We start from the raw sequence: 27,427 nt of genomic DNA on the forward strand, positions 1-27,427 counted from the left end.
TGCGCAGATGGCACGGACATCCCGTCAACATGGAAGCACTCGGCTCCCTGCGGTGGTGACGCTCGCTACGGAAGCGACGTGCGACATCACCGGTGAGGGTGTCGTACGTGCCATATACTATACGACGTGTTGGATTAATTGGGAAATGTAGCTCGCTTCTGGTTGTCGTCGTCGTCATCATCATCGTCGTCGTCGTCGTCGTCGTCGTCGTCGACGTTGACGTGCGCAGCGATATCGTTGCGGTGAAGCTGGATCCCTTCCGCCCCCAATGATCGAGCAATCTGTTTACTGGCTTTGTTCACCACCATTCAGCGTTCAGACTTACTAGTCCTAGGAATGGATGTCCAAAACCCCGAATCTCAGATCAGAATGTGAAGACATTGTGGGGCATACAGTGAAGGCGAGCCCAGTCAGGTCGATGGAGCACAACAAACGCAATAAACACAACAACAATAACAATAACAACAATAACAACCACTGAAACCAGACAAACCTGTTACGGCTTGAGTGCTTGCCGACGTGGGCGACGCGCCCTGTTGGACGAAGTGCAATAAGACATTTGCATGTGTAGTGTGTCGTGCGGTGTAAGTACAGACTGACATGCTTAGCCAAGGCGGTCCCTCTTAGGGTCGCACAGGTACACAATGTGTAGGTAGAGACGTGTAAAGGGGAACACTTCACTTAGCGTGTCATTGAGCAGCGACTATGATGCGACAAAGATACAGGTGTTTTGCAGCATGAGACACCAGAGGGGGGCTCAGCTCTCGGGAGCCGCTGCAAGGATCGACGAGGGTGGGATATATTATATATAGGGATGGGGCCGACGGCGCCGTCCTTTAACTTGAACGGCGCATCCAGCCTGGTCAACCCCGACCACTCACGACGTAACCCTCTCAGCCTCTCAGCCGCGGGGTTCAAAAGAGTGCGTCCAAAAGTTAGACAGGGAATTAGAAACGACCCTCGAAGCCATCGTATTCCTGCGCAGGTGAGTCGCTCATCTCTCGTTGTTTTCTTCCCGCACTGCCCTCATCCGAACTGTCTGTCTCATGTCCGGGAGGCTTTCGGCATCCGAGCGAGCAGTCTCCGGCATATGCTGAAAGCTTCTGCACGGCGGACGAAGTACGTCAGCCGGAGCGGACCTCGGACCGCCTCATTGCGTCATACCAATATTTATTTTTCTTCCCTTTTTCTTTTAGATGTTCCTGTCTGTCTGTTTCCTTTTCCACCTCGGCCTTTGTTCCAAACTCCAACTCGGAGCTTCTGTGCCCTCAGGCGCTTTCCGTCCCCTCGTCCCACCGACAGGGACCTTCTAGGTATCCGCACCGGGCCGAAGGGGAAAAGAGGGTCCACGGGCGGCCTGCAGCTCAACAGTGCAGGCAGTTGGGGAATTGGCCAATGCCGGAGCTCGGGTCCAGGGGTAAATTGACAGGAACGTAGTTTGGGGGGGTTTTGCCAACATGCCACTCCAAGCTGCCACATCTGCCATGGCAACGTCCATCTCGTGGATAGCAGATGGGCGGACGGTCGATCGACGAGCGCGCTGACGTCCCACGTTTTGGTGATTGGTGATTGGCAGTCTAGGGCATTCGTTCATTTCTTCCTTCGCGTGTCTTGGGCCTGAGTTTTGGCTCCCAGGCGCGTCCCCTGTAGGTAGCCTGCTCTGTCGGTCCCGTGCACCTGGAGAGGTTGACGGCGGCAGGGAGGAACGAGGTCTTCTGCTTTTTCTCTCGCCAAGGAGGTTCCAGTGTGTTGTTCGTTAATCGTATGGGAAGGAGGAAGGTGCAGTCCACCGACCGACCCTTTTCCTCCCCAAATCATTCCTTTCGATCTCATCCCATCCCATCCCATCCCATCCCATCCCCGGCATCCCCTACGTTCCTCCCTGATTCCGACCACACTACCTCTTCATGCCATCCATGTCCTACTACTACCCTGGATTGATACCACACGACACAGCCTTTTTAATGCAAAAGACAGAAAAGAGACGCGGCTGATTCCATTCTGGTGGACTGGGCTAATAATAATACCGGCCGCAGACGCCGTTTCCAGTCGACAGTCACACGCAGCACCGACATTACCTACCCTGTCCGGTGAGACGAGTCGATAATCTCCATCGGACCCTAAGATTGGTCGCAACTCGCCAGTCCATTTCCCAGTTTCCACACTTTTTTTGCGCCGGCTTCGTCTTCATCGAAGCTCGCGACGCCACGCCCTGCCCTTTCCCAACGCCCATGCGACCCTGACCATTTCTGCCTTTCTCGTCTTCCGCGTTCCCATTCCGCTTGCTTCCCTTTTCGCTCCTTTACCTTTTGCTCTCAGCCAACCCCTCTCGACTTGGACGGACTGCTGTCGACTCTGCCAACGAGAGAAGGAGAGCACGGCCCCCTTTATCATCGTACATGATCTCCTTTCTCGGTCGATCAACGCGAGAAATCGAGACAAGACGAGACAATTCGTCCCAGAGACAGAGACACCATCCCCGACGCGCTCCGCTTCACCCTGCCTGCAGCTGCAGCCGCGCATTGCATACGAACGAACACGCCCTATCCATACCTTCCGAACCTACTTACTACCTTGCCGTACAGCGTCGACACAGCACGGCACACTGGTGACACCCGCGGTACGCGACCAGTACTTCGCATTTACCTATTACCTACCTCTCGACCTTGCGACACTGGGTTCTGCTGGCCATCTTGCATGAACGCAGAAAGCCGCCGGCCGTGCTGCTGCTGGGACTCTAGCCACTGGGGCGCGCCTTTCCCTCGCCCCGGTCGTTAGCCCCCTCCCACTTTTCTGTCGCCGCGCTTGCCTCGTGCGTCAGCGCTCCTTTCCCAACTGTCTACATCGCGTACCTGCGCCAACCTTGTCCTGCCGTGAGTGTGTGCGTGCGTGCGTGCGCATGTGCTTGTGTGTGTATGTGCCGGCACATTCCCCTGATCACGCCCTGCCTCTACACTGCGCGCGTGTGCCACACTAACAACCATTCGGGGACCCATCGACTGCTACCGGGCAAGAAGCGACCTTTTCCACACCACCCGACGACGCTTGCGGTGTAGCCCCGGATCCCTATCGACGCACGGTAAGGGAGGCCCGCCCACGGCTGCCCTAGCTCAGCAGTTCCCATTGTTCTTACTAGGACCGTCGCAGTTGTGCAGTCGCCCGGACCCTCCTCTTCCTAGACTTGAACTTCCTTCGCCTGCTGTACGTACCGAGTACTCTCCCTGTACGACGACGACAACCACGCGGTAAAACAGTGGACGCTCGGTGGTTCTCCCCTCGCTGCCAGTCAGCCTTGGATTCTGCAGATTCCCCCTCTGCTCGCTCGCTGCCGCTGTTCAGCGACGGTTCCGTGCCCACTCCTGGATCCAGCGGCCGGTCCCCGTGCCGTCCTGCAGCCCGCGTCGTCTGCCACTGGGCTTTCTGTCGACTCTCCTCCTCCTTTTCTTTGTTCGTCGCCATGGATAACACCAGCTACGACCCAACCTCTATCCCCCCTATCCCCCACCGCTACCGAAACCTACAAACCCCTGAGCCTCACCCGCGTCGCCGCTCTCTTCCACCACCACCATCGCGCCGCTCCGCCGATACCGTTCCCAGTTCGCCCGAGGTCATTTCGTCCCTAATCACCAGCCTCTCGGTGATATCCACGCCAGCCGACAACCACTTTGAGCGCAGCCAGCCGAGCTTGTCCCTGCCCGTATCCCCTCGCCAAGGTAGCTTTGGAGTCGACTACGGCGCCTTTCACCAACCCTCGCTCGAGAACCTCCGCGGCGACAACAACGTTCCCCTAGACGAAGTCGCTGCTGCCGCCCCTGTCATCCGGACCGCCAAACCCCCTTCTGGCTTGTCGCCCCTAACCGCTCCCAAATCTCCCGCCCGCGACGCTTCCGGTGGCCTCAAGTCTCTGCTACGAAGTTCCTCGAGACCCTCTTCCAAAGGCTCCCTTGGATCGCGGGACGATGCGCAGAGCATAGGCAATCTTTCGATAGAACGTGGTTCTGCGCCGACCCCAGAACTTAGGCGGCAAAGCTCCTTCGACAGCTGGGGCAAGAAGCAGGGCAGAAGCCATAGGGGCTTGATGTATATGAGTTCCAAGGAGCGACTACGAGAAAAAGAAGAAAAGAAGCGTGCAAGCATCGGCGATCGTAGTTCCAGCAGCTTCACGGGAGCCTCCCTCCGTCCAGATCCTTTCCTCGCCGAGACGCCCATTAGCGAAGAGCCCGCCCACAGCCCGGAATCGCCCACGCGGGAAAGCCCTCGTAAACTCGAAATGGCGAGCCCGAGCTTGGATCCAGCGGCCAGCCCGAGACCGATCCCCGCCAGGGATTCATCACTCTTCAAAACGGGAGCCAATGCCAAGAGGACGTCGACGAGGTCCTCGAGATCAAAGAGAGAGAGTGGGAACGGCAACAACGACATTATATTTGAGGGAGAGGAGCAGACATCCCTGGGTGAGGTACCGCGGCGGAAGCACTTGTCTCGCCACGCTTCCGAAAACGATTTGGCCAGGGTCTCGGCCGACGCATCCGTCAGGTCTTTCAGCCGCCCATTGTTTCAATCCAGACACACCGAAGACTTCCGGACACGTGGGCCGTTGGTTGAAGAGGACGTCGAAGACAGCGCGCCGTTCCCCGCTGTCGCTCAGGGTCGTCGTCGTGAGGAGCAGATGGCCGACAGGAACCGACGAAAACCAGGACGTGATACGCCCGAAGCAGGTGAAGCCATCAAGATGAAACGCAGTAGCTCCAGGCTCAAGCGGCTTTCGCAGCCGCTGAGCCCCAAAGGAGAGGAGTCGGCCAGTTCGCGCAATTCTGCTGCGTCACCGGATCATCGCAACAGCATGCCCGCCGGCTATGAGCGCCCTCGCAGTGCAGACTCCATCGACGATGCCGTCGAGTCGTATCTGTGCTCACCTCGACTATCGCAAAAGATTCGACATCCGCAGACCGGCCGAGTGATTTCCTTCTCCGAGGTGGGAGACGCGGATGGCTCTGCCGTATTCTGCTGTGTGGGTATGGGGTTGACGAGATACATCACGGGCTTTTACGACGAGCTCGCGTTGACGCTCAAGCTACGTCTCATCACCCCCGACAGACCCGGCGTGGGCGACAGCGAATCGTACGCTGATGGCACCGCGACGCCGCTCAGCTGGCCCGACGACGTTTACGCCATTTGCCAGGCTCTGAAGATTACCAAGTTTTCGATTCTCGCACACTCCGCCGGCGCCATCTACGCGCTAGCGACTGCTCTCCGAATGCCTCAGCACATCCGTGGAAAGATCCACTTGCTTGCGCCGTGGATTCCGCCTTCGCAGATGAACGTCTTTGGCACGTCGCAGGCGCTTCCCCCGACCAACGCGATTCCAACTTCGCAACGTATTCTGCGAGCGCTCCCGGCGACGTTTTTGAAAGCTGCCAACAGCTCTTTCATGTCGGCGACGAGTAGCTCAATCACGAGCTCGCTGCCCAAGAACCCTAGGCGAAGCAAGCGCAAATCCACTGTCACTACTGGCCGGGACACCCCAGCGACGCACGGGAGCAAGCGAGACACCACACCCCACCTCGACAAGGAAAACCTCGGCTTGTACGACCAAACCAGCACAGGCGACGACCTTTCGGGAAGACCTGCGCAGACAGCCATGGAGAACATGGATAGGATAAGGCCGACGGGCACGGCCTCGGCGCAGGGTCACTATGATGCCGATGCGCATGTCATGGCCGCGGCATCGGATGCATTGATGGACAAGGAGCGCCAAACAATTTACGACACTCGACTGACGCATGCCATCTGGGAGCTGGCGACAACTGGCGCCAACCCTGCCGTCGACTTGTTGGTCTGCCTGGAGCGCAGACACACCATCGGTTTCCGATACGTGGACATCACACGGCCCGTCGTGATCCACCATGGCAGCCGTGACACCCGGGTGCCGGTCGACAATGTCAAATGGCTCGGCAAGACGATGAAGCGGTGCGAAGTCCGCGTTCTCGAGGGCGAAGGCCATGGCCTGATGGCGAGCGCGGGTGTCATGGGCGCCGTGCTCATGGAAATTAGCAAGGAATGGGACGACTGGCTGCGTGCCACGTCCAAGAAGGACGACCGCGGACGGAGGACCGGCACGCGATAGAGAGGGAATGCGAGCGCGATGCGGCGATGGTGCGAGACTGCCTCCGATCCAAGCGTCTTCCTAGCAGACGGTATCTCGGACACTTTCTGAATGACCTTTCACTACTTATGATTTGACCTACATTTTCATCTATATCCATACCCACATAGGGGGGAGTTTTATAATATCTCGAGGGGGCCATGTGCGGATTGTATACCACTATTTGTACAGCATCGGCGTCGAGCGCGTCAGGTCGCTTTTAGGGCGGATAGGTGCTTCTGGGAGACGAAGCAGCAGCGGCAAATGACCAGGGGCAGTTGGCGAACTGGAGGCCTCATGGTAGAGCTGGCAGTGCTCTTTGTAGCTTTGTAGAGGGTTGCATGTAGTATATGGCAGTACGGCGTCGGTCTGACGTGCGTGTTGCGGGTCGCGTATGCCGAATAATGTGTTAATACGATCTCCTTTGTGGACATCACTGCCTTGTTTATCTCGGTGATGAGTTTGGGCTAAGTATCTGGTGAGTCAAGTGTGCTTCTACCAAAAACGTTCGTTAACAAGGACATGACGGGACCAAGCCATTGAGCAAAACAGTACGTGTAACTGAAAAACATAGTAGATTGTCTGAAAGTTAGTTCGACAAGCGGCTTTGGCTAAAATAGAATGGTTAAAAGCTGTCATACAAAAAGAAAAGAAGAGGGTGCACCTCTATCCTCAGTGCAAATGAGGAAAAACCAAAAAAGATTACGACGAAGACAAGATTCGAACTTGCGCGGCCGAAGCCATATGCTTTCGAGGCATACCTATTAACCACTCTAGCACTTCGCCTTGGATGGTGATTGATGGAAATTTTCTCCCCGTTCTGATTACTAGTATTCCATCATCTTGTGGCCCCGCTTGCTGTAAATATGGGACCAAGCGTGTCTTGCTCATTGGAGGGGAAATTGTCACTAGGAGCTCCGCATGTTGCCGAAGCAGTCAGTCATCCATTGCTGGCATTTAATCGATACGGCTCCGGCCCCGGCCTCGGCTCCGGCCCGATATCCAAATTCTTGTCTCCGGCCGGATCAATGCCCAACCCAGAGCCGACTGCGCGTCGTCCGGAACGTGCGCCGACGTGCCCCCTTTGGAAATGAGCAGCTGAGATCCCACGAAAGAGGTAAGTGGCAAGGTTTCTTAAAGCTGCTCATTTGCCGTACGTTGAAACTCTTGCGAAATGTTCTATTCGGTACAGCCCATGGGCGCTAGTCCTAAGTAGGACAACGGTCCTTCACACACTCACAGACCCTGTGCCGAATGGACCTACGTCATTACTGCCAACGTGTTTGCCTCGATGCTTGCTTCCCACTTACCGTCTACATAGTAATAGTAATATCCAACGGGGCAGCCCCCCGTCACATAAACAATTGAATTTCACCGCCGCGTTGTTGATTCCGTTGCTGCGTTCGACTTTGGACAAGATCAACACCTCGACTTCGAGCCGGCCACCGAACACATCACCGGCCAGCTGCTTCAGTCGGAGGCTCGCTTATACCCACCTCACTCATTTCCGACTCTCTCACAACCGACTCACTTGCTCCATCAATATTCGTCCAACACCACAGTTTTACGGGATCGGCAACTGCAAAATTCACCACCATGGACATCCTGCTCTCTCTCCCGATCGTCTCCTACTTCCTTGCTCCTTCAGTAACATCCTGGACAACCTCCCTCAACCTCCTCTTCTTCTACATGACCTGGACGACCCTCGTCCTCTCCCACGGGCCCCTCAAGGTCCAACTTCTCGGCACCCTCGCCATCCGCCTCGCCCTCTGGCTCCTCCCTTCCCTCGCCTTCCTCCTTTTCGACACCCTCATCCCCTCCATCGCGGAATCCATCAAGACCGCCGGCGCTTCCGCCATCCCGCCCGCCCACGGCCCGACTCTCCTCAGGACCCTTCTCCTGGCCCTCTTCAACCTCGCTCTGTCCGCCGGTGTCGAGGGCGGCGTGAGTTTCGCCTACGCCTCCTGCTTCCACAAGCCACTCTTCCGCGCCTCCACCGCCCTGCCCCTGCCCTTCCAGCTCATGAAGCACATCGCGTTCCTCATCGCCGCCCGTGAGGTCCTGACCTACTACATCCACATGCGCGTCCTCCACGCCCGCGCCGGCGGCCGTCTCTCGCGCTTCTCGCCAGCTCGTATCGGCAGGCTCCACGACTCGTACGCCCACGCCCGCGACGCGCCGCCCTTCTCGTTGATGCTCTTCGCCGACCACCCGCTCCCCTTCCTCCTGCACCGCGTTGTGCCAGGCTTCCTCCCGGCACTGGTCCTGCGACCGCACCTGTTGACGTACTTCCTGTTCGTCGGGCTCTGCACTGTCGAGGAGACAATGGCCATGTCCGGATACAGCGTCATCCCGGGGATTGTGATAGGCGGCATCTCACGGCGGACGGCGATCCACTACGCCGGCGGGGGACGCGGGAACTACGGCGCGTGGGGCGTGCTGGACTGGGCGCATGGGACGAGCCGGGGACAGGACGTCGTCGACGACATGCGCGCTGAGGCGGAGAAGCACCGCGTTAAAGAGAGGAGCGAGAAAGCCGCTAGCAGTGGGGCTGGTTTCGTGCAGACTGGGATTCAGGAGTTCAGGAAGGATCGAGGCCGTAAAGCGAAAAAGAGTGGTTGAACCCGGTCAGCGTCTCCTCTCTCTTTATGTTGCGAATAGAATGCTTGTTCTAGTGTTGGAACAGTTGCTTGTAATGTGTTCTTGGGGATTAAAACCCCCGCGCCCATATACACAGCGAGAACGGGCGTCTAAGCATGTGTATAAAATATATACCGACGAATATCTTCACCCGCTCTCATCAATCCAATACGCAGACGCGAGACCGAGATCCAAATTGCGCCTCAGTCCAAGAGCTACTCCGGCTTCTTTTGCTGCGTATCCTAACCCAAGAGTGAAAAGCGGAAACAGAAAAGGAAGTCAAACAAACCTGTACCCCTCCACCCCCAGCCCCAAAAGGAGAGAGGCTGGGGCGATGCCATCTATGACCAGTTGTTCTTGTTCTTGAACCACTTGAGCGTCTCCAGCGCCGCTTGCACGCGCATGCCCAGCCTTGCGTCAAAGACGAAAGCCTCCCATGCGACGACCTTGTCGAGCCACTCCTGGCACTCGTCCGTCTTTGTCTTGCGGTAGGCCGCCATGGCCTTGGCCTGGCCCTCGGCATCCGCCGGCTCGTCAGCCGCCGCGGCGCGCTTCTCCGGCTGGCACGCCTCGAACCAGGCCACAGCTGCCATTTCGTAGTGTGCCATGGGCAACGGGTACTCGTCCTTGGTAGGGCCCTTGAATGCCGCCCTGCAAATTGTTAGCATCTGGCTCTCTCTCCCTTCTCGGGCGCATGCTCCGACTCACCTATCCGCGTTCAAGACCTCAGTCTGAAGAATCGTCCTCGCGTCCTCGAACCGTCCCAGTGTCCTGTAGACGGCCGCCAGGCAAATGGACCGGATGGAGGACTCGTCGGGGGTCGCCTTGACCTTCGCCAACGCCTCGGCCGGCAGGGTGCAGCGCTCCCACTCCAGGCTCTTGACCGACAGGTGCAGCTCGTCGTCATTCATCCGCTTGGTGCCGTTCCACAGGTTGACCATCTCCTGGGCGGGGCTGACGGCGACGGCATCGGCCAGGTCGACCTTGAGCTCCTTGGCGCGGTCCTCCCACTTCTGGACCTTGCGCGTGATGAAGGTGTCGAACGGCAGCTGGCGCGCCATGAATTTCTTGCGCCCGGCAACGGTCGGCGCCTTGCGGAATAGCTCCTCGGCCTTCTTCTTGCGCCGCCGCATCTCCTCCTCATCCTTCTTCTCGGCGTGGAAGGCGTCGCGGTAGAGCTCAAGCTCTGCGCAGCCCGCCATGTAGTAGTATAGCGTGTGGCTCCAGTCGTTGAGCTCGAGGCAGCGCAGAAACGTCTTCTGCATCAGCTCCCAGTCCTGGTGCGACATGGCGGCGAGCGCCAGCTCGAAGCAATTGAGTGCCGTCACCTGGCGCATCTTGGACTCTTCACCCGTCGTGAGAAGCTGAATGGCGTCGGCGAGCCGGCGCTGCTGCGCCATAACGCGCGACTCCTCGACGCGCCACAGGCGCGAGTCCGGGTACCGCGTCCGCATCGACGCCAGCAGCGCCTCGCACTTGGCGGCTGGGTACCCGACCATCTCGGCGTCGGCGTCAAAGTCCCGCTCGGCGGGCGTGATGTCCGCCTGGCCCATGAGGCCGTTGTAGTACCCGAGGAGGATCAGGCCCGACACGGCGCCATTGAGGTTGTCGAACTGTGTGCTCTTCCACAGCATGCGCACGCCGCGGTCGCGGTCACCACGGAAGCCGACGACGTACAGGAGGCGGGAAAAGGCGGGCGGCACCATGCTGAGCATGAAGAGGAGCATGCCGAAGCACATGTTGGCGCCACTGTGAATGAAGGCGTCTACGGGGTTGGAGAAGACGCCGGATTCGGTGTCCGAGTCGTCCGCCATTTGCGACGAAACCTGCAAGGGTGCGAGCTTCGCGTCGCCCGAAGAGGGCGTCGACGTGCCTGAGTTCATGTCGAGTGCGGCCAGCTCCTGGATCGGGAGGGCCTCGGATGCAGCCGGCCCGTTCGGCTTCTTCTCCGCCGGCGTCTCAGACCCGGACTTGGGGGCGACCTCGCTGGCGTCGACGAACTCGAGGTCGCTGTCGTCGTTACGGTCCAGGCTGGCGAATTCTTGGTCGTCGAAGCTGCCGGGCATCTTGCCGTCGCTCATGAGCTGCCGCAGCGGCGGCGGGTCGGCCTTTGCCTTGTCCTTCTCCAATGCCTTGGCCTCCTGCAGCATGATGCCGTCCAGGGTGACGAAGGCCTTGCGCAGCTTGTAGAAGCCCTTGAGGGCTTCGGTCAGGCTCTCATGGAGGACGGCGACGACGGCGGCCATAAGCTGAGACTCGGCGTGGATGAGAAGGAATTCGGTGCCGGGTGGGTAGATCCTGCTGCTCGAGGCGTGCCCCTCGCGCTCGGCCTTTTTGTAGTCTGCCCACGCCTTGGCCTCGGTCTCGGCCAGCCGTTTCGAGGCCTCATTCATGACCTCCTTCTCGAAGCCGAGGACGGAGCGGAGAAACGTCGTCATCGACATGCCCAGCTGGTGGAAGGCCGAGTCGCCCTTCCGCAGACGCTCCTCAGCGCCGTCAATGTCGTCGTTCATGATGAAGGCGGCGGCCGTCATGGCGTCCTCAATATCGGCCATTTCCTTGGCAGACAGCTCCTTGGAGGAGAGGTTGAGCGACGACGAGGCCGGGCTCGCATTGCTGCTCGCCTTGGCCGACGACCGGAACCATGAGCCGAGCCTACTCATTGTGAAGGGTGAGGAGGCTGAGCACGTGGTGAACGTCCGAAATGTAGAACAATTGCGGGCGGGAAAACGTGTGAAAGCTGTCCTGCTGGGAGGTCTTTTTTTCCCCGTCTTCCTCTCTTCTTTCTCCTTCCCCAAACCTCTGGGGTCGGGCGCTGCGGAGCTGTTGTGAAGGCCGCTGGAAATCGGAAGTGTTCCGGTGAGTCGCTGGCAAGAGGTTGCGGATCCCAGACGGCGGGCTTGGGCGCTGAAACACGGGTCGAATAGTCCGAATCTTGGTTGCCGACTGGCGATAGTGACTGACTGTCTTAACCAGTGACGGATGCTGAAGAGTGCTGATCTGGTGCCTCACTGCGGTTGTGGTAACCCGTGGTGGTATTACAAATTGGGCACGAGATGCGATAAATGGCTCCCCGGACGGTCGAAAGAAAAAGAGGCGAGGTCTACAGCATAAGAGACGGAGAACTGGAGAGCCGAAAGCGGTGGACCTATACACAGTAGGACACTTTGGTAGATGGGTCTGAACTATGTTGGAGGGAGACGCTGCGGAGTGAGGGAGAGGTGGGATGTCGTCGGTGTCACGAGCAAGCAAGGCTGAGTGAGCTTTGCCGATGACGAAGAGAATGCGGCTGCTAGTGGTAAGGACGAGGTGTGAGGTCAGCAGTGAAGGAGAGAAAACTGCGTGGGAATACGTAGAGTGAGAAAGGAAAGTGGGACAAGTGCCAAGGCATGGCCGAGTACATGTAGGGATGCACGTACTGAACAGTTGGCAAGGAAGACGGAAGAAACAAGTAGTGTCAGACGGACGAGTCGTTCGCAACGGCCGTCATTGACAGGCAACGTATGAGATGCGTGTTTATGTGTATGTGTGTGTGCGTGTGTGTGTGCAAATGTGTACAGCTCATCCAACTGGATACACGTATTCGGCTTCAGGGGATGAGGGAACAGAAGAAGCCCAAGTCTGGTTGCCTTTAGTTAGGGTAGTTTTACTTGCTTGGTTGCCGTGTGGCGCGGGGCACGCGGAGGCGGCGGCGGTCAAGTCGATGACTGAATGGACTTGACGAGTTCCTAGAGCTGGGGCTAAGGGCTTCTCGTTTATGCGCCGGCGAGTCCACCAGTTGAAGGATGGGACAGGGCGGGGTTCGGCAGATTGGACGGAGATGCGTGTCAGTCAGTATGAGTTGTTTAATGAACTGAATGTACAGATAGAGGCGGTAGAATGTGTAGTGAGATGGGCAAGTCGGCGGAAGAAGAGGCGCAGGCACAATTGTGCTGCTCGGTACTCGAGTTTGTTGACGTAGCTATGCGAGCACCTCTGGAATAGCGCAATTTGTGAACAGGCAGCTCACCGAAGATTTGAACAGGCAGAGCCTATTCGCCGTCAGTGACAATACCTAGGGAGGAGAGCGAAGGTTACGAGAGCTGCAGCAGTAGCGTCGTATTCCGGGCTTTTGACCAGTGGCTGAGCCGTCCGCGTCCGCATCCGCATCCGCTTTCGCACTTTGCACATCATTGACCCGTTGATCCACTGACCCAGAGTCCTTTTTTCTTTTCCTTCACTGATTATCAATGAATCCGCCGCTGCGGGCGGTGGGGGGACAGGGCCCGGGGTCATCGGGACCCTCGGCTCTTGGCAATCCCCAAACTCCCTTTGGTAATCGGGGGTGTCGCGTCTTTCCCTCCGCTCCGGTCCTTGAGGCACTTTGTTCAAAAGTCATTGGTGGCTGGCTGTAACCTCTAACCTCACTGAGGAATGTGTCTCGTCGGCTCGGCTGTGATGGATTATTGAGATAGCAGGGAACTACCAAAGCCGATGATGAACCAACTTGGTCCAAGCCAGTCTTCTGCGGGCTTAAGAAGTCGAGGCGCATCTTTCGAGCCTGCGGGCCTTCTCCAACATCACCGTCAGAGGCAGTCCATTCCCGAGCAACTAGGGGCAGGACATCGCAAAGGGGGGGGGTGTGTACTGCGCAGGCCCAAGGGACCCTTAGCCAAGAGATCATCCGCTACTGCATCTTGCATTGCAGCTCGAGGTCTGGCGCACCTCACTTGGTTCGGCTTCCGCTGTCCTAATAGCGAATTGCTAATTCCCTAAGTGCCATGGCCTGTAGTAGGGGACGCACCAAGGAAGGCGGACTGATGCACGAATCGAGTCCACATTTCTCCTTACCCCCCCTCCCAGGATACAAAGCATCGGTTCCCCGACTAGGTAGGTGGCCCTGCTGAGACGGCGACATGAATAAGAATGTCCTTGACAGCTTGAAAGAGACAGCCAACAACACCATAAGCCTCTCGTTGACGGAAGCTTCCCTCGTCTAAACTCGCCAGACTTTATCCCCTTCCGTGACCCGAGGGGTGCCTCGCAAGCAGACTGCGCAACCACTTCAGCGTCTGGCTCGCGTGCTCAGTCCCTTAATTCCGAGACGAGTGACGGCCGTTGCGCGAGCTTGCAGCACCACGGTCGAGAGTTTGAAGGGGAGCCCAGCGAACCTTGGGGGCATCTAGAAGATCTGGACAGATCTCCCTGTTCCTATTCGGACACGGCCTGCACTGACTGGCGCGAACCTTGTGCACGAACAATTTTGTCTCGTCCCATCTGTCATACTTCCAAAGGCCGTCGTCTCCATCGTACAAGGCGAAGAAGAGCCGCGGATGCACGCGCACTGGGGCTGTATCGAATGACTCTGGGAATTGCAGCGGCTTGTCCGTCATATTCTCTTCGGAGTTGACTTCTGTCTTTGGAGAGGAACTTTGGAGATTGGACTTGAACACGAAAAGGTCTTCTTCGTTCTTGAAGGTATCATGATCGCCGAGTCGCCGGTCTCAGCAGAAGGGAGATAGGTAGGTAGGTTGGTTAGGTTTGTTTTTGATTTTGGTATCCCAGTTGGATACTCCAATCCAGGTAAGGAAAAGAGCTGTAGCAGATCAGTAGAATCTGGCAGCTGTCGCTGGGAAATGGTTGGCGATTTCTGATGTTTAGCAGCAGGCAACTATCCCAGGCTCTTTTAAGAATGTCCATCTCTGTTGTTCCTTGCGGCGCTCGCTGCTTCGGTGTTGTGCCTCGCCTCAGAAGAAGCAAACCACCAGTGCATACCGTAGTGCGCCCTGCCCCACTCCTCTACTGGTCTTTCGAGGCGTTTGCATTCTGGCTGTCTTGCTGTGATTCTGACCTCACCCCACCAAAGCCTTAAAGGCAGATAGCTACCTACCCCGCCATCAGCCGAGACGTCAAGCTGACTACCTACACTACGTACTTTCTTCTGCCATCAAAGCGGACAACCAGAAATAACCCATCGTCGCCATCAAAAACAAAAATCCTTCATTCGTGAACTTTGCAAGCTCAATAATCTTTCTCCGGGCATCTTCGCAACATCGCCAACCAACTGACGTCAGTCAGCAGCTCCTGACTTACCGACTTACCGACTATTCTCCAATCCTTTTCCGGTTCTAAGCTTCCAACAAACCAAAGGGGTCACCAGCTCAACTCCTCAACTGCGTCCAACCTCCCCCTACTCCAATACTGCTACCACCACCACCTTCTCTAGGCAAAAGCATACCAGGTTGTCCATCATGGCTAGCAAGCGTATCGCCAAGGTGTGTCTTCATCCCTCATCCTCTCCCTCCTACAGACCGCCGCTTCCTCAGTTCAACTCCCAGACTGGATCAGACTAACCAACACCTCCGACCACCAGGAACTCACAGAGATCACCGCTTCACCTCCCGAAGGCATGACCATCGCCCTCGCCCGAGACGCCGACCTGCACACCTGGCATGTCACCATCGCCGGTCCCGAAGACAGCCCTTACGCCGGCGGCGTCTTCGCCGTCCTCGTCAGCCTGCCCAAGGATTACCCCTTCAAAGCCCCCGTCGTCAAGTTCGTCACCCGCGTCTACCACCCCAACATCACAAACGACGCCGCCGGCAACATTTGCATGGGCATGCTCAAGCCCGAGAACTGGAAGCCCGCCACCAAGCTCGCCGCCGTCCTTGAGGCCCTCCGCAGCCTCCTCGCCGAGCCCCAGCCCGACGATCCCCTCGAGGCCCGCATTGCCGACGAGTATAAGAACAACCGTCCCGAGTTCGAGAAGCAGGCCAAGCAGTACGTCACCCGCTACGCTAAGGGCACTCCAAACTTCTCCGCCCCCGAGCCTGCCGCTGCTGGCGCCAAATGAGCTCGTCCTATTCTCTCCATCGCCGAAACTTCTCGCGTAAGGATGTGGAGACGGGAGAAGGACACGAGACCATGGACGAGGCAACAACACCGCCCGCAAAATCAGCCTCTCGGACATGGGCCGAGAGAGTTGGGGCAAGTATAAGAATACACGGGGTTTCGACCAAGAATGACGGCGTTTTCATCGTTGAACCATCAGGGCGAGAGCATTATCGGCGTTTGGGCGGGAACAAATGGCGGAATATGGATCTCGGTGTTTCTAGACTCCGTGGCCTTGGAAGTTTCCAGGCCTCATTATCGAAATGCAGAGCGGACGCAAGCGGCGGCAGTGCCACCCCGGATTCGATGTCATCACTCGAGAGCTTTCCGCAACGACAGGGCTTCGGGCACGTTCTGGTTTTTGCCTCGGGTTGGGGATTTGTTAAGACGGGTTCCAGACTAGAATGCTATAGAACCCAATCCAGCGAGCGGCCGGTCAAGCGGCAGGCTTCTTCGTGCAGGTGACCAAATATCCGTTTTCCCATCGTCTCGCTTCCCCGACTGCAGCATGTTATTTCAGTCACCGAGTCCACGATTTGTACTTCTTGATCAGCACAAAGAAAATCTCGAGCCTTGTTAGATGCTTCTCGGCATCCCTATCTACAACTTGTCTAGACAACCGCTACTGGTCTTACTCAGACAGGCAATCTCTTCCGCACAAATCTCGGGAGCCGACTAAAAGAAAACACAATATGTTGGAGGGGAGAGGGGGATATATGACCACACCCCTCTTGAAGAATAATGTCCGTTTTTCGCTTGTCAATGCAAAGTGTCCCGCGTGCCATGTAGTCATTACCATTAAATGCAATTTCCCCCCAAACGCCGTGGCTCAATGCATGCGTGCAACTGTGTGATCCTCCTTGTGTGATTGTTCAATCACATCACCTCTGCCGATCTGCCCAACATCCTACGTCCAAAGAGGGTGCCTTTCCTACGAACCTCACCTTCAGCCTCAGTAGCATTGCCGCTGTCCACCGTGCCAGCGGCGTACGTCGCGGCTCTCTGGTGTTCCGTCTGGACCTTGACACGCCTCTCTTCCCGCTGGTGGTCGATCGTGACTTGACTGAGATGGCCGAATCCGTTGCGACGCTTGAAGCAGGCTTCCATGAGGGCGTTCGCGTCCAACAGCCGGCGAGGCATAGCCTGGATGACGGAAAACATCTCCATGGGATCCGTGATAGACCGAACCTCGTTCTCGCCCAACTTGAATATGGCCAAGGCGATCCGGAACAATGTCTTGGATCCTTCATAGAATATTACATCCCAAACACGAAGGGTACTCTCGATGGGTAGAGTACCAATGAAGCAGCTCATAAACCAGGCTGTCATACAGAGCGTGATGGGTGGGAGTCGGTTGGAGGAAATACTCGGTTGGTTTTTTCTCCTCGACCTCGGCTTCTTCACAGGTTTCGCTGGCCGCGCCGCATTCGGGTCACCTTCCATGTCATCGCCGATCTTGGCCCAGACGGCGGGCATAGACTCCCTGATGGCGTTCATCAGGACACCAAGGTCCACCTTGGACCCTTCTAAGCTCATTTCGTGCGTGCCAGGCAAGTACACACGGGTGATAACGTTCAGAAGCCAAAACGCTTTCTCTTCCGAGTCCATAAACAAGAGCAGTAAGCCCGCCAAGAAGTTGAGGCTCTGGCAGTAACCGATGCGCGGGTTGTAAATGGCAAAGGCGTGCAGCACTCGTCTGAGGGACGAGATGATTTCAGGTTCGTTCATGTCGCCGTTCTCGTCCCCTGCTGACTGCCCGTCTCGTACGGGTTCCGTGTTAGGTTTCGAGGCCATGCTTGCCGGTTTGAACTTGACGTTATCGGGAAACGTGCGGTGGAGGTCTCGCTCAATGGCTTCGACATCAACATCTTTGGCCTTCTTCTTCAGCAATGTATCATAGAGGCCCGCGTGCTTTGCGAGAATGGCAGGCCCCCCCGCGTAGTAGAACCAGGCCGCCCCTCTCCACTCGGGAGGAATCCCTTTCCGGACAAATCGTTTGGCCTTGGCACTGTGGGGAGGAAAACGCTCAGGGCTGCTCGTCATGAGCTCGTTTTCTCGCAGGAACGCTACCCACTTCTTCCGGCGCCGATCGAGGTATTCGGAGTAACCCTTGTTCCAGGTGTCGTACTGCTGTTTGGTGATGTACTGGTTGGCCTTCTTGAAGCCGTACCGATCTCGCGATCCTGGCTCTTCTATTTCGACGGGCTCGGGCTCCACAGCCGTCTGTACAGACGAGGCCGAAGTACTGCCCATCTGTGGTGATGTGGCTGGCGTTTCGTTTTGAAGGGACTTTGCAGAGTCCCGCTTGTCCTTCTCTTCTTTGTCATCCTCCTTCTGATCGTAGTCGAGCAGGCCAACCTCTTTTGGCAGAGAGGCTGGGTATCCAGAGATCCTGAACATGGCCGTGGACTCACGGACAATCGTGTCAGGGGCAGGGATGGCCAAGGAATTGGCTTGTGCCGGTCGTGGTTCGCTCAGCGCTTCCAGCATTCTCGTGTTGCGCTTGTTGATCTCGGCGGCCGGGACCGGACGAACGTCGTCGTTGTCTTCGGGGCTTGAGTCGTCTCGAAAGCCCTTCTCGTACATACCCATCACGTCTTCGACACTAAGCTCCTCCCCGTTAGCGTACAGCGATGGGATCGAGCTATTCTTGGTGAGAACACTGCTTCTTTCCGTCACGTACGTTCCCTGTGCACTCGACGCAGTCATTTGAGACCGATAACTGGATCTCATCTCGTCTTCTCCGCTCATCCAGGGCGCCTCACGCGTGTGAGCCGACAGACCAGAGCTCGAGCTATCGACGCGGCCAGAGTATGCCAGTGGAGGACGAGCAAGACCTGACGGAGGCGGAGCACTTCGTAAACGAGACGAAGCGCGGGGTTCGTACTGGTCGCCGCCGGCAGCCGGCATCGAGGCAAACGTCGAGGCCGACCTTGCAGAGGATCCCGACTGACCCCGTGGCCGCGGCCATGCGTATTGATGCGAATTGGGATCAGAACGTGGCTCTGAAGGCGACTGGTTGGCTCGTGAGCGGTAGGACTCTTGCAGGGGTTGCTTGATGCTGGGCCGTCTCGGGCGGGAGAAGTTGTCGACCTGCATAGTGTCTATCGAGGAACGTTCGTCGTCGTCGTCGTAGGGTATCGGGGATCTAATCGAGCGGGCGACGGCTCTGCTGGTCCATTCGTCGGCACTCAGGTCGTCTTCGGGATCATGGCTTGGACTCGGGGCCAGCGAGCGGAAGGTAGGGGAGGAGGGGTAGGGACGGTCGGAATCATAGGCAGGACGTCTTGGAGAGAGCGGCTGCACCTGGGAGTCGATGGAGTTTTGTTGCATTACAAAATTGCTGGAACTGTTGGCGAGCGAGTCCCAGCGCGGAGGAGAGGTGGGCAAGGGTTGTGGGTGGGCTGCTGGGAAGCCGGATTCGGGACGCTCTGGAACGTCAGAAGTTGAGATGGGTTTCGGATGGGTCCGCCTCGAAGCATAAATACCGAATTGGCGATGCTTCATGCTGCTCCGACGGCGCATATTAGGGTCCTGGTCTGCCATGGCTCCCGGGGTGATCTGGGCGTCGGGTTGGGCAGAGTCCGCTGCCACGGCCATGAGGGTCATGTTGGTTGATGCCCTCCGGCCGTTGTATGGCAGCGGCAAACACTAGTCAAGCAGTTGAACCAGCGCAGGACGCGTTGAGTTTTGAGGATGTTGTTTTTTCTTTTCGTTGCGGATCTCTGCCAGCAAGATTGGATGGATCTGTGACGGGTGCTACGATAGCGTGGTCAAGTGGTGGTGCAGGCGGATTGCGGTAGGGCATTCAAAGTCGTTCCTGATGATACCATTGCGGCACATGCATGAACCTTGCGTCTGGCAGCAACCCTCTTTGAACGGTCTCAGCAACGGGTACTGGCCAGGCGGGGCCGAATCAATGGTGATCGCTGCTGGAAGCCGGGATACGGCGGGCTGAAGAACGGTCGGTGCGAAATGCGGCGCAGGAGAAGGGGGGGGGAAGTGACAATCAGGCTGCGTCGTGCAAGGAACGGCAGGTTTCCAGCGTCACTGGGCGTACGGAACGAGGTGATACCCTGACGACGGTTCATGCGCATGCGCATGCAAACTGGGGGTTGGATGTAAGGGGCGAAGGTGGAAGTGGTCGGGGATGGCCAACCGCTGAGTCAACGAGCGTCGTTCGAGTTGGTCGGTCGGAGGTTGCGAAACAAGAGACGCAGAAAGTCGGAAACGGCTCAGACAACCTTGGGTGCAGATGCAGGCGAAGGTCGTCTCGTCAGCAAAGTGAGGAGAAAGAAGGGAGCGGGATCCGGCCGATGCGGTGTAGTGTAGTATTGTGGCAGTCTCCAGTCTCCAGTTTCCGGTCTCCAGTCTCCGGCGTATGTCCAATGGACCAAGGCAAATGTATCCGTATTGGACTGGACAAAAGCGGTCGGTGGGTTGGTGGATGGCGGCGGATTGCAAGAAGGACTTTTCTGGGGGGCGTATGCCTGCTGTCGCAGATGAAGATGCTAAAACTGAAGCGAGCGTTTGGACCCAGACCGGGGCGTCGTCATTGGCTTAAGCCGAGGACGGGAGGGCAAGAAAGAAAAAACAACAAAAGAGACAAATCGATGGCAGGCTTCTTCCAGTGTTCCAAAGCCGAGCAAGCGTCTTGCTTCTTCTTCTTTTTTCTGCTGTGGTAACCTGGAGGATTAGGGCGGATTGGTCAAGCGTGGCGCCGCCAAGTTTGAAGTGTCTCGGAGACGAAGGGGGATTGACTCGTGCGTCAGAATTTGGGGGAGACGCTGCCACGAGGCAGAAGAAAAGACGACGGCGGTCGGATGTTTGGACGGTGCTGTGATTGGTTGCCTTTTAAGAGACTGTGCGGTCTGAGTTCGGATCGTGTGGTCGAACGTGGTCGAGCAGCAGAGCGACTAAGGTAGATAGATACTGCTAGGTAGGCAGTATGTACTCAGTAGTCGTGGAGGAAAGAAAAGTTGAGACAGGCCCTTGAAAGTCGAAGGAGACGGAAAGGAGGCGGCGAAGCGGGAGAAGCGACGGCACGACAACACGACGACACGAAGAAGAAGAGAATGAGAGGAAGAAGAAAATTACTCGGGTGAATTGCGCCGATAACAAGCGATGTCTGGTGACGATAACAAAGTCAAGTAAAATGGAAGGGGAAGAAGGAAAGAAGGGCCTTAGGGGGGTGTGGGGGTCAGAGCCGCGGAAGACGATGATGACGGCAGGCGGGAAACAGGAAGGAGGACCAAGCAGGTGATTGATGCCAGTGCAGATGCAGGATGCAGGTGCGATGCAGTCGCGGTTGAGGTTGCAGGTGAAGCCAAGAAGGTGCAGGCAGGTGCGGAAAGAAGGCCCAGAGAATTTCGAGGAAGGGGCGGCCAGGAGAGGTACACCACACAATAGGTGGGAAGGATAGATAAACGAAGAAGAGGCCGAAGCAAGATGGGGAGATTGGATGAGTCGGATCGTCCTCTCACTTCCCCTTGCTCTTTTCGCTTCCCAAGTTCCCTCTCGCCTGACGTGGTTGTCGAGATTCGCCCAAGAAATTTCGTGAAGCGGACGGACCATCAGAAGAACGACGACCCGTGGACACCAACGGGTGTATCGCAGTACTTCAAATGCCAATCACCGTCGTCATCGATCGGTAACATTCGAAGCGCAGGCGGGCAGCCTTTGGTCAACCGGTCAATCTATTCTACACTACATTCATTACCCATACAAGGTATACAGGCCACGCAGAGAGGGGTGGGCCCCATGCGCAAAGACGAGACGGACGACCAACCTGAATCCATCCCGAAAAGAGGCCAACAATAGCAATAGATTGGCTCTAACGGTGAGTGTTGAGCGTCGAGAGTCAGTGGACGGACATGGTCCTATTGTCGACATTTGCGTCTTCCACCCTTCTCTCGGTCTGTCCATCTCTCGCTTTCACTCTCGCTCCCATCGCTCCACGCTTGCACGCCGGCACGGCGACACAACCTTTTGAATTTTCCATAACAATACACCTCAATGCGACTCAGCTCATAAACCCTCATTCGATTGTCAACAAATCTCGCACAAATGCTGCACAGGAGTCAGGATCGAGGTGCCACTCTTCCCCGCAATCGCTCATCAATCATCTCTTAGGATGGCATCCAGGGTCCGACAAATCGGTCGGCGCATGTTTACACGGCCCATGTCCATGGTCCTCCGTCCCTCCCCAGTTCCCCGTTTCTTCCTTCGAGAAGCGAATTCCATCGACTCGGCCTCTTGTCAATTGTACGTAGCCTAGTAGGTAAGATACCTGGCCACCCAAGCAAACTGATAAGGCCACCCGAGTACCGTCCAATGTTTCTTTCCGCGGCTTCCCGCCTTCCCTGCACCACCCAAGTCCAATAGTACTACACATTATTACTTCCAACGACGCCCTGACCTTTCCCTACCTGTCTGTGCCTGGACACCCGGGTCATCCTGATCCAACAGCGTTATTTCGAAGTCGCTTACGAAACAACAACAAGACACATGAGATAACCCTGGCGCCAAGACCGGAAAACGAGAGGGAATCGTCAACAACTTGGAACTGCAGAAACTAGAGATTCGCAGTACGAACATGAGCCCCCTCTCCCCCCCTCGACACAAGAATTTCCAGGAATCTCGGGGTCATGCCTGAACGACGGAGAGATTGAGACTAAGAGCAGAGAACGGTCATAGAGGTCTGTGGCCTGCATACGGTCCCGCAACCGCAACCGCAACCGCAACGTCCCGGCCATCAAATATCAAACGCAAACCACTTGCAGGGGTGAGAACGAGATGGGTCAGCGCCGTTACGTGGCAGGGATACTCGCAGTAGGCCTCCACAGCCTCCTGGCCGGTGGCCCTTCCCACTGGGACAGCTCGGGGGCTGCAGGGCCCCAATGGGCCTTCACTTTGCGGGAAGAGGGTTTGCTAGTGCCCCTGGTGCCTGAAGCTATTCCCAAATCAGCCCTCTTTCTCCGCTGCCCAATCACTTTCCAATTTCCCGGATCAGGGCCCGATTCCGACCCTGACTGGCCTAGCATCCCTTTTCGAGAACTGAGAGAGAAAGTCTGCTAGAACCTCGCCCGTCGTTGTTTGTAGTTGATTGGGCCGCTTTACCCTCTTCAATGCGAGCAAGACATTTCTTGTCGGCTGGCTAACACTGACCAGAACCCTCTTCCCGTTCTTGGTTTATCTCTCGTTGCTTTTCCCCCCTTTGTGTTTATTAACTGGCCCTCTTTTCGTTCTTTGTTTCTATCTGGAGACCGTTGCTTTTGGACCGCGGAATCGCTATCCGCCGGCCTCGAATTTGCGCAACTTCCAGAAAAGACGCCTGGCCTGCCTCCAACGTCGTATCTCAAAGACAGGTTCATCTGGAGAATCGTCCTGCTTCCCTTCCTCAACCTTTACCAGTAATCTTGTTGCTCTCAGAACAAATCGAGACCACGGCGCCTTGGGCGCTATGGCAGCCTATGAGTGCCAAGTGAATGGCTCTCGTGCAAACAGAGACCAGCGGACATGCATCATCCTGTCTTCATGCGAACCCAGATCTCGATTATCAATCACGGCTCTGCCGGAAAGCATGGGAAATTTGACCGACTTGTTCTTCATCCCACGATTCGCCCAAATCCCATGGCGGAGGCGCATCCAAATCGGTACCACAGGCTTGTCCTTGGTGTGCGAACGCTCTCGTCGAATTCAAAAGAGGCACGACATCCTACCCCCTTCTTTTGGTCACTGCTTTGCCAACATTAGAGATGCCACCCAGGCTGTTCGAATAGAGTGCAAGGCAGAGAGCGCCAAAGCACTTATCCTTCGACTTGCCCTAGATCCTGGTCACATTCTCTTTCTTGCCTGCCTTTACTTCCCTTGCTTCTCACCATCGACATAAGCCTCTTTTAGCTTTCGGAGCGGACATTGTCTCGCTCTCCCTCGAACCGGCTATGAGGGGAAACCCAAAGTAGATGTACTTGCAGCTCAACAACCGCCAAGAGAGTGTTTTTCTTTTCTTTTCTTTTCTTTTTATGTGCAGCATCTCGCTAGGGTCTTCTTGCGGGAACCCACCAAAGACAGACGGCATCTCTTACGCGCCGTCAGGGTTATCGCCAACTCTCAATTCCCAAAGCCCTGAGTTCGCACGTATTGCTCACCGCTGAACTTCTAAAAGCGATGCGGCACGACCTTTTCGTACACGTCCGTTGTGGATTACTCCGGCGGAGAACCAAGTCGGCGTATCTTCAACGTCTAATAAGGAACTTGGTAACTGAAGCATTTCGAATCAGTCTGCTCACCAGTTGCTCCCGCCCCTCGCCAACAACTAGTCTCTCAATGTCGTTGCGCTATGTTCTGCCGAATACTGTGTCAACTTCCCGTATTTCTACAATGACATCAATCTCCAACTATGTCGAATAAATCGATGCGCGGAGCGTTACTGGCCCGTACCCACAATAGGAGATGTGCTCTGCTCAAGGTCATCATCCTAGAATAAGTGCGTTCTCTGTCCCGATCAACTCCAGCTGTTTCATTGCGTCTCTACGCAGCTATGGCGATACGATAAGCTGGCTCAGCTCAGTGCAAATGTCTGGCCAGTGGATGGCCCTTTTTTTTTTTTTGGCCTTCACCCACCCCCATCCACAAAAAAAAAATCGGGAAAAAATTGGCCCGGCTGCCACAAGGCTGCGAGTGCAGTCATGCCCTCAGGGCAGGGCATGCGCCTGCCAAGGCACTGCTGAATTCACGGCCAAAGAAAGGCATCTTGACTCTTGAGTCGTGCGACTGTGAGCGAGGGAAAAGCTTAGGGCACGTGATGACGCTATCCATGACGTCCCGTTCCGGTTAGAATCACGTCAGCAGTATGTCAGTCATCCAGGTTTCCTGCATCACACCAAGGGTGTGTTTGAAGCATGACGCTGTTAGTGAGTGAGCGTTGCCATTGGCTCCCTTGTCCGCAGCTCACCACAGTAGCCAGAGCTCCCGATTTTCACAGGGGTTTCTACCACATTTGGTTACCGTGTTGGAAAAGAGGGGAGGGAGCTGGAGAGGGGAAGGCTTGAGCAAGGAACGGGACTTGGGGGAGAAGGGGAAGAACTCAGCCAAGCCAGAGCCCAACAGCGGCTAGCATGGGAGGAGCTTCGTCTTCTCCCACCTTCGTGCTGGTGCTTATGCTGATGTTGAGGTACTGCCGCCGCTGCTGCACGCAAAGGTCCGAACAGGGATGATGATGTTGCTTGCTCCAAGAGAGGTCCGAGCTCCAGTCTGCTCGATCGATGATGGACCAACCAGGCTACGAGGATGAGAGCATTGTGATTCCCTGTTTGGATCTTCCACCTAACTCGATTCCTCGGCCCACACCCCCTTTGGCACGTCTCTTCCAGTCTCTCCCCCATCTTGTCACCCTCTCGGTCTCCCGCCCAGCCAGTTGCCGAAACCTCAATCGGTCACTCGAGTCGAAGCTCTTCCCCAGCCACCCTCCACCACCTTGGTGCTCCCTCCAAGTCCTCGCCCAGTCCGTCCCGTCTCCAGGCTGTGTGTGGTTGCTCCGGCTCCAGAGCCTGGCATGGCACTTGCTCCTTTGGCTCTGGCTTCGCCTCCGGCTCCGGCTCTGGGTGTGCCTCGCACACGTTCCCTCGCAAACAGTGCTGCAGAGCACACACCGCACAGCTGTGTGTGAGTGTGAGAGAGAGAGAGCTCCGTCCCCCTCCCTCTGCCTCTCTCACTCTCACTCTCACTCCCGCCCTCCTTGCGCGCCGCACCAGCACCGCGCACTCCCTCTTCATCTTCCTCACACCCGCCCACCGCGCTCTTGGAGGTACCACCAATCGACTCGCGCCCACCCACCTTTGAGCTTGCCCCGTCCTCTCCTCCCCCCTAGAGCTTTCCTTGCGCCAGCCTACATACATACCTTACCTACCTTTCGTCCTGGCCGCCCCCCAATTCTTTCTCTTTCCTCCTGCATCTCCTACACCTCTCTCTCTCTCTTCTCTATCCATCTCTTGTCAGTTCCCACTGAAAAGCCACCGAGACGTCCTGTTCTACCCAATTGAACCCATCGAATCTCTGAATCTCTCTTACAACAACATGTCCACCCGTAAGAGAAAGCAAGAGGAGGAGGAGGAGCTTGTCTCCCTTCCCGACGATGACGGCGAGGAGGAAGAGGAGTAAGTTCCCCTGGTCTTTGCTACGCGCCCTAGTTCCCCTGAGGCCAGTGGGCATCAAGTGATACCCCGAACCGTACCCTGAGCTTGGTTGCGCCTTTACCGTAGGGCTTCATCCAATGTAACGAGGCCATCACAACGACGCGCCCGGCTTATCAGGGTTCAGGTGGTGTTGGTGAAAAGCTACAAATTCCCTGCTTGGAACAACTCGCCCTGACATGACTTACGCCTTAGGTACGAGTCCGAGGAAGACGCAGAGGAAGGTGACGGTGATGACGACGTGGAAGAGGAAGAGGAGGAAGAGGGCGACGCTGATGAAGACGCGGAAGCCAATGGTGTAGACGGTAAGTCATGCCATCACATCCTGCCAGTCGGCTCCCAAATTTGCTTGACAGCCCGACTAACATGTGTGTTTGCTGCAGAGAAAGCTCCTCCATCAAAGAAGCGGAAGACCGAGACCGAGGCCACGGATGACGCGGCCGACGCCGAGGAGGCCGCTGATGAGGAGGAGGAAGCCGAGGACGAACCCGAGGGTGGTGAGAACGCCGGCGAAGGGGAGGAGGCCCAGGCTGACGAAGAGGCCGCCAACGGCGTAGACGATGCTCCTGCCAAGGGCGAAGTCAAGGCTGCCGACGCACCCGCAGCCGCTACCAACGGTGACGCCGCCAAAGCCGTTGCTGCTGGTGGCGATGCCGAGGAGTAAACGCTTTTCCCTGTTCTCGCTCCCGCTAGCAATCGTCCTTGTGGTTTTGGTTTTCTTTTTTTTTGCTTTTCGTCGACATCCACTCTGTCCTGTAACATTCTCATCTATCATCAGCTTGTAGAATAGATGACGAAACGAGCAATCTGCCATTCGGCCGCCCCTCGTGCCAAACTCTGCTTCAAGGATACTTGTGCTCTGTACCTCGCATCAATCGGCGACATCTTGTTGCGTTCTCGTCGGATGAGTAAGGGGAGGAAGACCGCAGGATTTGCGACGGTATGCGACACCCGTCAGCCAGCCAGCCAGCCAGCGCGCACGCGCGCACATGCCAACCATACCGATCGTCGTGCACGGATGTCGTTCGTTTCGTCTTCTCCGGACTGGAAGAATGGAGAACTGAAAAAGGCCGGGAGCGCGAGACTGAAGTAGCACGGAATTGTTCGTGTCGGGCGTCAATCCTGAACACGCGCATCTGCCCGACCTCAGTGCATCCGTTCTTCCCTCCTTCATGTTCGCCCCGCGCGATTACTGACCTACTGAGTGTAGGAGAGTAGGTAGGTATCCAATGAATGACCTGCTGCTGTTTCACCCGGTACCTGAGCTGCGTGCGCCGCGTTGGTTGGCCGATTGGCGAGCGGGATGTATGGTCCGCCCGCTAGTCTATGGTGCCGGTCGGTCTGTCGTTGGCTGCTAAGCCTGTGGTCGGTCTCTGAACTGGACAGCGAAGGGTCGGGTGCCGGGGAAAATTGGGGACCGGAAAAAAAAATGGTTGTGTGAAAGCCGAACTTCTACCACTCTGGAGGGGCTGGGCCGGCGCCGTTGACGGCTACAGGAGGGATCCGCTCACGATAGGCGGCCCGGATTTCGCGGTTGAATCGGTGGTCCGGCCGGGGGAGGGGGGTCGAATCGATGCCCCGG

The 27,427-nt window shown here is 56.7% G+C and overlaps 8 protein-coding genes across 8 annotated transcripts; 6 read left to right on the forward strand and 2 right to left on the reverse strand.

The window, feature by feature from the left end:
* The first annotated feature begins 1,836 nt into the window (after positions 1-1,836).
* Positions 1,837-6,269, forward strand: CDEST_02204 (Putative alpha/beta hydrolase-1). The gene has a single exon (XM_062918363.1). It carries the CDS (start codon positions 3,458-3,460, stop codon positions 6,122-6,124), a length of 2,667 nt encoding a protein of 888 aa, XP_062774414.1. The 5' UTR covers positions 1,837-3,457; the 3' UTR covers positions 6,125-6,269.
* A 1,199-nt stretch (positions 6,270-7,468) lies between these two features.
* On the forward strand, positions 7,469-8,767 carry CDEST_02205 (Putative fatty acid hydroxylase). The gene has a single exon (XM_062918364.1). It carries the CDS (start codon positions 7,739-7,741, stop codon positions 8,762-8,764), a length of 1,026 nt encoding a protein of 341 aa, XP_062774415.1. The 5' UTR covers positions 7,469-7,738; the 3' UTR covers positions 8,765-8,767.
* A 1-nt stretch (position 8,768) lies between these two features.
* On the reverse strand, positions 8,769-12,714 carry CDEST_02206 (Putative inclusion body clearance protein Iml2/Tetratricopeptide repeat protein). The gene is made up of 3 exons (XM_062918365.1): positions 12,202-12,714; positions 9,491-12,071; positions 8,769-9,433 (listed from the first exon to the last, which is right to left on the reverse strand). Exons 2-3 carry the CDS (start codon positions 11,443-11,445, stop codon positions 9,124-9,126), a joined length of 2,265 nt encoding a protein of 754 aa, XP_062774416.1. The 5' UTR covers positions 11,446-12,071; positions 12,202-12,714; the 3' UTR covers positions 8,769-9,123.
* Positions 12,715-14,668: 1,954 nt separating this feature from the next.
* Positions 14,669-15,653, forward strand: CDEST_02207 (Putative ubiquitin-conjugating enzyme E2, ubiquitin-conjugating enzyme/RWD). The gene is made up of 2 exons (XM_062918366.1): positions 14,669-15,036; positions 15,135-15,653. The coding sequence occupies exons 1-2, from the start codon at positions 15,013-15,015 to the stop codon at positions 15,612-15,614; spliced, it is 504 nt and encodes a 167-aa protein (XP_062774417.1). The 5' UTR covers positions 14,669-15,012; the 3' UTR covers positions 15,615-15,653.
* Position 15,654: 1 nt separating this feature from the next.
* On the reverse strand, positions 15,655-21,058 carry CDEST_02208 (Putative Rab-GAP-TBC domain-containing protein). Its single transcript, XM_062918367.1, has one exon. The coding sequence runs from the start codon at positions 19,259-19,261 to the stop codon at positions 16,529-16,531; it is 2,733 nt and encodes a 910-aa protein (XP_062774418.1). The 5' UTR covers positions 19,262-21,058; the 3' UTR covers positions 15,655-16,528.
* Positions 21,059-21,525: 467 nt separating this feature from the next.
* Positions 21,526-22,230, forward strand: CDEST_02209 (uncharacterized protein; the record flags this gene model as incomplete). The annotated part of the gene is made up of 3 exons (XM_062918368.1): positions 21,526-21,567; positions 21,785-21,916; positions 21,955-22,230. The coding sequence occupies 3 exons, from the start codon at positions 21,526-21,528 to the stop codon at positions 22,228-22,230; spliced, it is 450 nt and encodes a 149-aa protein (XP_062774419.1).
* Positions 22,231-24,737: 2,507 nt separating this feature from the next.
* CDEST_02210 (uncharacterized protein) lies at positions 24,738-25,719 on the forward strand. Its single transcript, XM_062918369.1, has one exon. The coding sequence runs from the start codon at positions 24,919-24,921 to the stop codon at positions 25,693-25,695; it is 777 nt and encodes a 258-aa protein (XP_062774420.1). The 5' UTR covers positions 24,738-24,918; the 3' UTR covers positions 25,696-25,719.
* A 1-nt stretch (position 25,720) lies between these two features.
* On the forward strand, positions 25,721-26,657 carry CDEST_02211 (uncharacterized protein). Its single transcript, XM_062918370.1, has 3 exons — positions 25,721-25,809; positions 26,041-26,150; positions 26,229-26,657. The coding sequence occupies exons 1-3, from the start codon at positions 25,730-25,732 to the stop codon at positions 26,507-26,509; spliced, it is 471 nt and encodes a 156-aa protein (XP_062774421.1). The 5' UTR covers positions 25,721-25,729; the 3' UTR covers positions 26,510-26,657.
* The last annotated feature ends 770 nt before the right edge of the window (positions 26,658-27,427 follow it).

The sequence above is a fragment of the Colletotrichum destructivum genome, chromosome 2, assembly GCF_034447905.1.
Source record: "Colletotrichum destructivum chromosome 2, complete sequence".
Lineage (NCBI taxonomy): Eukaryota > Fungi > Ascomycota > Sordariomycetes > Glomerellales > Glomerellaceae > Colletotrichum > Colletotrichum destructivum.